The sequence below is a fragment of the Calidris pugnax genome, unplaced genomic scaffold (genome assembly GCF_001431845.1).
Source record: "Calidris pugnax isolate Ruff unplaced genomic scaffold, ASM143184v1 scaffold200, whole genome shotgun sequence".
NCBI classification, from domain to species: Eukaryota; Metazoa; Chordata; class Aves; order Charadriiformes; family Scolopacidae; genus Calidris; species Calidris pugnax.
The window spans coordinates 2,030-10,475 of record NW_015090912.1 but is presented as its reverse complement, the minus strand read 5'-3'; the positions used below and the strand labels follow the sequence as shown (position 1 = coordinate 10,475).

Here is an 8,446-nt window from a genome sequence, read left to right as displayed (position 1 = left end):
TGGTGCCTTCTTGGCCACCTGGGCACACTGCTGGCTCATGTTCAGCTGACAGTCAACCAACACCCCCAGGTCCTTTTCACCAGGCAACTCCATCCACTCTTCCCCTAGCCTGTAGAGTTCGTGGGGTTGGTGTGATCCAATTGCAGGACCCGGCACTTGGCGTTGTTGGACCTCATCCCATTGGCTTTGGCCCATCGATCCAGCCTGTCCAGACCCCTCTGTGGAGCCTTCCTACCCTCCAGCAGATCAACACTCCCACCCAACTTGGTGTTGTCTATGAACTTACTGAGGGTAACATCCAGACTTCAGTGGAGAAGTCAGATGCAGGGAGCAGTGGTCTAAGTCCCAGGTGGGCAATGTCAGACATGGTGGGGTTGAGGAGGTGAGGAGCAAAGCTGTCCGTACAGAGTCAGGCCTCCAAGGACTGCTTCTCCTGCCTGTCCAGACCTCCTGAGGAAACTCTCTGTGCCAATATACTTGTAGTGAGGAGACCAAAACTGGACACAGCACTAGAGGTGGAGCCTCACCAGTGCTGAGCACAGGACGACGATCACTGCCCTAGTCCTGCTGGCCACGCTGTTCCTGATACAGTCCAGGGTGCTTGGTGCCTTCTTGGCCACCTGGGCACACTGCTGGCTCATGTTCAGCTGACAGTCAACCAACACCCCCAGGTCCTTTTCACCAGGCAACTCCATCCACTCTTCCCCTAGCCTGTAGAGTTCGTGGGGTTGGTGTGATCCAATTGCAGGACCCGGCACTTGGCGTTGTTGGACCTCATCCCATTGGCTTTGGCCCATCGATCCAGCCTGTCCAGACCCCTCTGTGGAGCCTTCCTACCCTCCAGCAGATCAACACTCCCACCCAACTTGGTGTTGTCTATGAACTTACTGAGGGTGCACTCAATCCCTTCATCCAGGTCATTGATAAAGATATTAAAGAGAAAAGACCCCCAGCTCTGGGGAACACCACTTGCGATCAGCCACCAACCGGATTTAACTCCATTCCCTACCACTCTTTAGGCCTGACCCTCTGTCATGGTTTTGACTGGATTGACCAATCAGAACAACAGATGACCCCTCTCTCCCCCCCCTAACGAACAGACAGGAGAGGAAGAGATAAAGAAGAGATTTATGAGTTTAGAAAAAACTGAACTACTTTAATGGAAATATTAATAGATAATAAATAATAAATAATAAAAAGAAAAGAAAAAAGTTATACAGTATATACAAAACAGTATCAAGCTCCCAGGATGGTGATCATATCACCAGCAGGCACAGGGGAAAATCCCAGGCTGGACTCAGTAATGGACAGGAGCTGGATCCTGGGTCTGGAGTCAGGAACGCTCGGATTGGGATCAAAGGCAGATGAACAGACAGGGTCCTCCTTGGATGTTGGCCATTGAAGGAAGAGAGTTGACCCTTTGATCCCTCAGCTTTTATACTGAGCATGATGCGGATGGAATGGAATACCCTGTTGGTCAGTTTTGGGTCACTTGTCCTGTCCGTTCCTCCCTGCAGGTGTGACCCCTCTACGCTTTTCCGCTTTGATCCTCCAATGGTACAAATAACAAATTTGCCTGACCTTGGTTGTTATAGCAATAAGTGTAAGCAAGGGCCTCTCTGCACACCATTCCTTGGTATAATCAGGTCTTATCACTGTGAGAGCGAACAGTTTCTGAACAATATGCTGTTAATTTCAGAGTTTAGTTAGTTAGAAGATACCCAGCTGAAAAAGTAAAATTACTGAACAGAAAATTAGTTCTGTTTTACCTCAAACCAGGACACCCTCCAGCCATTTTTTTACCCAGCAAATGTCCAGTGCCTTTCCCTTCTTCACTGAGTGGGTCACGTCATAGAAGGAGATCAGGTTGGTCAAGCAGGACCTGTCTTTCACAAACCCATGCTGATTGGGCCTGATGACCTGGTCATCCTGTGCATGCTGCATGATGACACTCAGGGTGATCTGCTCCATAACGTTCCCCTGTACTGAGGCCAGATTGACAGGCCTGGAGTTCCCTGGATTCTCCTTGGTGGCCCTTCCTCTAGATTGGCATCCTCCAGTCCATTGCTAACCTCCAGTCACCCGGGACCTCCCTGGTTAGCCAGGACTGCTGGTAAATGATGGCAAGTGGCCTGGTGAGCGCTCCTGCCCACAGGGCTGTGAGGTATGCAGAGAAAGACATTGGCGGTGGACAGCTTTTGCTGAAGCCACTCTGGGAACATTATTATCATCTTCTCTTTTGTATCCTCAGGCAGGGAAGTAGATGTTAAGAGAGAGGAGAATGCTAAGGCTGGAGAAGACAGGTACAGGGGAGGGCACCCTGGTGTGATTTGCCTCCCCGTCCTGCAGCAGCCCTGGGTGTAGAGGGCACAGACCTTGCATTTGTGCCATGGTGTTGGTCATCAGGTTCTTGCACAAGGGCACTGGTTCCCTTTGGGAGGCCCTGCGATGTCTGTCCCTCACCAGCTGCCACAGGGCACGGCTCTCCTGGAGGTCCTGTGCTGTGTTTTCTTCATGAATGGAGTTGTGTTTGGCACTCCAGGCACCTGGCAAACACCTAGGGCCTTTTTTTTATTTTCCTTTAAATGAGAGCCCTGAAATAAATGTCCACAGTGCAGGGGTGGGAATGTGCCTCAGCTTTATAGTGACTGGATCTCTAGTGAGTGAATGAACAAAGACCTGCATCTCGTTCTGGGGCACCTTTCTGTCTGGTCAGCGGAAGAGCTCTGCACGCTCCAGGGCCATATTTGAGAAGGCAGTTGGATTAATTCATCTTTGCAGATCCCTCCCAACTCGAAATATTTTTTTCAATTCTATTCTTAGGCACCTGGAGGTGCCCTAAAGGTAGGGGTCTGGTATCATGTAAGGTGGTCACTTCCCTCTCTGGCCCTCAACTGATGCTCAGGAAGGATGTGGGTTTTCTCAGAGATTTTTCTATCACAGCTGGCCACAGACCACCCTTGGCATGTCAGCCAGTACCGGGTGTCTGTGGGTGAGAAACTGACTGCCCACAGAGGGCTCGGAGCAGGTTCTCCCCCTCTGGCAACTCCTTTGGGCACTTCCCACAGATCCCGATGAGGTCCAATGCCCAAGGCCCGTGGCTGCTAATGGCTGCTCAGTTTTGGATTTTGTATGAGAATAAGGTTGATGATAGATTGTTGCTGCTAAGTAATATTTGTAATAATTTTTTCAATATTTTTTCAGCTTCCCATAGAAGCCGAGAGGGAGCACAGACAGGACAAGCTGGCCAAAGAAATATTCCATACCATAGACGTCATGCTCAGTATCTAAATTGGCTTCACCGGGGGGCAGGGATCTGTGACCACAGCTCAGGACAGGCTGGGCAATCGACCATTGGGTGGTGAGAGCAGTTTGTGTTGCATCAATTATTTTCTATATTCTTTTGCCACTATTTATTATTATTATTATTATTATTATTTTCCTCTTCCATTATTATTCTATTCATTTGTTTTATCTCAACCTATGAGAGCTTTTTTAATTTTTTCTCCTTCTTCACAGTATCCTACTGTGGAGCAGGGGGTGAGGAGTGAGTGCAGGGCTGTGTTGTCCTAGTTGCCGGCAAAGGAGGAGCCATAAAAACCTGGGAGATGCTGTGCTATTGAAGAGCTGTTATCTGAAAGGCCAGATCTGACACAGTGTTGTACAACAGTCAGACACAACAGGATCAAGACTGAGGACAAGTAGCATAATTCCAGAAAATTACCAATAAGTAGGATTATCAGAAGAGAAACAAGCAGACACATGGCCTAAGATAAACTCTGGCAAATGTGCAGAGAAGCAGAGGCAGGTTATTGTCGGTGACAGAGCATCCACTGGGCCACTTTCCATAGGGCATCCTTGAGCTCCTGGTTCCTCATGCTGTAGATGAGGGGGTTCACAGCTGGAGGCACCACCGAGTACAGAACTGAAACCACTAGGTCTAGAAATGGGGATGAGATGGAGGGATACCCAGCTGAAAAAGTAAAATTACTAAACAGAAAATTAGTTCTGTTTTACATCAAACCAGGACACCCTCCAGCCATTTTTTTACCCAGCAAATGTCCAGTGCCTTTCCCTTCTTCACTGAGTGGGTCACGTCATAGAAGGAGATCAGGTTGGTCAAGCAGGACCTGTCTTTCACAAACCCATGCTGATTGGGCCTGATGACCTGGTCATCCTGTGCATGCTGCATGATGACACTCAGGGTGATCTGCTCCATAACGTTCCCCTGTACTGAGGCCAGATTGACAGGCCTGGAGTTCCCTGGATTCTCCTTGGTGGCCCTTCCTCTAGATTGGCATCCTCCAGTCCATTGCTAACCTCCAGTCACCCGGGACCTCCCTGGTTAGCCAGGACTGCTGGTAAATGATGGCAAGTGGCCTGGTGAGCGCTCCTGCCCACAGGGCTGTGAGGTATGCAGAGAAAGACATTGGCGGTGGACAGCTTTTGCTGAAGCCACTCTGGGAACATTATTATCATCTTCTCTTTTGTATCCTCAGGCAGGGAAGTAGATGTTAAGAGAGAGGAGAATGCTAAGGCTGGAGAAGGCAGGTACAGGGGAGGGCACCCTGGTGTGATTTGCCTCCCCGTCCTGCAGCAGCCCTGGGTGTAGAGGGCACAGACCTTGCATTTGTGCCATGGTGTTGGTCATCAGGTTCTTGCACAAGGGCACTGGTTCCCTTTGGGAGGCCCTGCGATGTCTGTCCCTCACCAGCTGCCACAGGGCACGGCTCTCCTGGAGGTCCTGTGCTGTGTTTTCTTCATGAATGGAGTTGTGTTTGGCACTCCAGGCACCTGGCAAACACCTAGGGCCTTTTTTTTATTTTCCTTTAAATGAGAGCCCTGAAATAAATGTCCACAGTGCAGGGGTGGGAATGTGCCTCAGCTTTATAGTGACTGGATCTCTAGTGAGTGAATGAACAAAGACCTGCATCTCGTTCTGGGGCACCTTTCTGTCTGGTCAGCGGAAGAGCTCTGCACGCTCCAGGGCCATATTTGAGAAGGCAGTTGGATTAATTCATCTTTGCAGATCCCTCCCAACTCGAAATATTTTTTTCAATTCTATTCTTAGGCACCTGGAGGTGCCCTAAAGGTAGGGGTCTGGTATCATGTAAGGTGGTCACTTCCCTCTCTGGCCCTCAACTGATGCTCAGGAAGGATGTGGGTTTTCTCAGAGATTTTTCTATCACAGCTGGCCACAGACCACCCTTGGCATGTCAGCCAGTACCGGGTGTCTGTGGGTGAGAAACTGACTGCCCACAGAGGGCTCGGAGCAGGTTCTCCCCCTCTGGCAACTCCTTTGGGCACTTCCCACAGATCCCGATGAGGTCCAATGCCCAAGGCCCGTGGCTGCTAATGGCTGCTCAGTTTTGGATTTTGTATGAGAATAAGGTTGATGATAGATTGTTGCTGCTAAGTAATATTTGTAATAATTTTTTCAATATTTTTTCAGCTTCCCATAGAAACCGAGAGGGAGCACAGACAGGACAAGCTGGCCAAAGAAATATTCCATACCATAGACGTCATGCTCAGTATCTAAATTGGCTTCACCGGGGGGCAGGGATCTGTGACCACAGCTCAGGACAGGCTGGGCAATCGACCATTGGGTGGTGAGAGCAGTTTGTGTTGCATCAATTATTTTCTATATTCTTTTGCCACTATTTATTATTATTATTATTATTATTATTTTCCTCTTCCATTATTATTCTATTCATTTGTTTTATCTCAACCTATGAGAGCTTTTTTAATTTTTTCTCCTTCTTCACAGTATCCTACTGTGGAGCAGGGGGTGAGGAGTGAGTGCAGGGCTGTGTTGTCCTAGTTGCCGGCAAAGGAGGAGCCATAAAAACCTGGGAGATGCTGTGCTATTGAAGAGCTGTTATCTGAAAGGCCAGATCTGACACAGTGTTGTGCAATAGTCAAACACAATAGGATCAAGCCTCAAGACAAGTAGCATAATTCCAGAAAATTACCAATAAGTAGGATTATCAGAAGAGAAACAAGCAGACACATGGCCTAAGATAAACTCTGGCAAATGTGCAGAGAAGCAGAGGCAGGTTATTGTCGGTGACAGAGCATCCACTGGGCCACTTTCCATAGGGCATCCTTGAGCTCCTGGTTCCTCATGCTGTAGATGAGGGGGTTCACAGCTGGAGGCACCACCGAGTACAGAACTGAAACCACTAGGTCTAGAAATGGGGATGAGATGGAGGGGGGCTTCAGGTGGGCAAATATGCCAGTACTGACAGTCAGGGAGACCACGGCCAGGTGAGGGAGGCAGGTGGAAAAGGCTTTGTGCCGACCCTGCTCAGAGGGGATCCTCAGCACGGCCCTGAAGATCTGCACATAGGACACCACAATGAACACAAAACAGCCAAATGCAAAACAGGCACTGACCACAAGAAGCCCAACTTCCCTGAGGTAGTTTGAGTCTGAGCAGGAGAGCTTGAGGATCTGGGGGATTTCACAGAAGAACTGGTTGAGGACATTGCCCTGGCAGAGGGGTATTGAAAATGTACTGGCCGCAAGCAGGAGAGCAGTGAGAAACCCAGTGCCCCAGGCAGCTGCTGCCATGTGGACACAAGCTCTGCTGCCCAGGAGGGTCCCGTAGTGCAGGGGTTTGCAGATGGCAACGTAGCGATCATAGGCCATGACTGTCAGAAGATAAAACTCTGCTGAGATCAAGGCAACAAAGAAAAAAACCTGGGCAGCACATCCCGAGTAGGAAATGGTCCTGGTGTCCCACAGAGAACTGGCCACGGATTTGGGGAGAGTGGTGGAGATGGACACCAGGTCAATGAGGGAGAGGTTGAGGAGGAAGAAGTACATGGGGGTGTGGAGGCGGTGGTCACAGGCAATGGCAGTGATGATGAGGCCGTTGCCCAGGAGGGCAGCCAGGTAGATGGCCAGGAAGAGCCAGAAGTGCACGAGCTGCAGCTCCCGTGTGTCTGCAAAGGCCAGGAGGAGGAAGTGGGTGATGGAGCTGCTGTTGGACATCTGCTGCCTCTGGGAATGGGGACCTGCTCAAAGACAAAAATACAGTGCGTGTGTGAGTGAGTGGAGACTTCTCCAAGCAAAGTCAATCCATGTCCTGAGGACTCCGCCCCTGCTGCACACACCCCTTTTCTTCTTCCAGGAGACCTTCCTCAGTTCCGTTCCATGAGCTCTGGTTGGTGCTGGCCGAGCGTGTCATGAGGAGCAGGGTCTCTGTGTGCCAGCTGCTGAGGGGGCAGGGTTGCTCTGCAGCAGTGGAGTCATGGGACCAGTAAGAGTAGGGGCCAGTCCTGGTGGTTGACTTTGTTGGATGAAGTTGCCCTTAATTGCAAAAGGGCTTGTCAGTATTTGCACTCCCCCTGCAAAGGAACTGGGGTGGCAGCAGGCAGTGTCAGAGGTTTGGGGTTGTTCACAGCTCCCCCCATCTCACTTGGAGAGTGTTCTTGGATGTCAGAAGCTCTCAGTATTTCTGCTGCACTCAGGGAGAGCAGAGAGAGTCCTGCAACGCAAGAGGATTGCCTGGGGCTTGGGGGAGCTCGTTTGTCCTTCTGTCTTGGTCTCACCTGACAAGGGCTTGCGCCTTCATGAGATGGAGGGCAATCACACTCTGATGTGTTGCAAGGAGACAGTGCTGAGAGCAGAGGGACCCACCTCCGATCAGTAAATGTCTCACCCTTTCCCAAGGTCTCAGCACCCCACTTCCAGCCAAGGACACACAGGGCTCATTTCACCAACCCAACAGCATTTCCTCAGACACAGAGTCTCTCTGTGTCTCCGTGGGGCTTTCAGATAACACAGTGCTGCTGTGGGACAGGTTTGCATCCTGCAGCACAGCTCACAGCTTGGATGGACACTTCTGTGAGATACCCCATTGTCCTGATGTGGGCATCTCAGTAAGAGAAAACGGACTCCTTCCCCAGCCCCACAGGCTGCATTGCCCACAGCCCCACAGCTCAGAGGAAAGCTGGGACCCTTGTTCCCATGGACACACCTGCAGGAATGGATGAACAGGATCAGTGTGTGACTCTGCAGGTGAAATTCCCATCCCTGGGGAGTCTGATGCCAAGAAAAAGAAAACGTTAAAGAGATATGTGTATAAGATGAAAAAAATACAGTGAGGATCTGGCTGAGAGAAGGAGAGAGGCAGCAAGATGTTACCCAGCTCTTCCCATCACCTCCCAGACAGGGATAAAGCAGGACAGATGCCCTCACCCCCATTGCTGGTCACCAGAAATAGGCTCGTGGCAGGAGGGATGTCCTTTGCCTCTTCTGCTGCTCTGCTGGACACGGAGCTTATTCCCACCTGAGACCCCATGGCCATGAGGACCAAGGGCTGTTCTGGGTTTCTCAGGGAAGACATCTGCACTGCAGGGGTGGCCGGGAGGTGCCCATGTCTCCACTGCAACAGGGTTTCCAATCACTGGTCCCTCCTTTCCTGCCTAGAGCTCTCCCT

The 8,446-nt window shown here is 50.5% G+C and overlaps 1 protein-coding gene across 1 annotated transcript; it reads right to left on the bottom strand.

Annotated features, from left to right (window-relative positions):
- Positions 1-6,057: 6,057 nt before the first annotated feature.
- LOC106892315 (olfactory receptor 14J1-like) lies at positions 6,058-7,014 on the bottom strand. Its single transcript, XM_014949419.1, has one exon. It carries the CDS (start codon positions 6,994-6,996, stop codon positions 6,058-6,060), a length of 939 nt encoding a protein of 312 aa, XP_014804905.1. The 5' UTR covers positions 6,997-7,014.
- Positions 7,015-8,446: the final 1,432 nt, after the last annotated feature.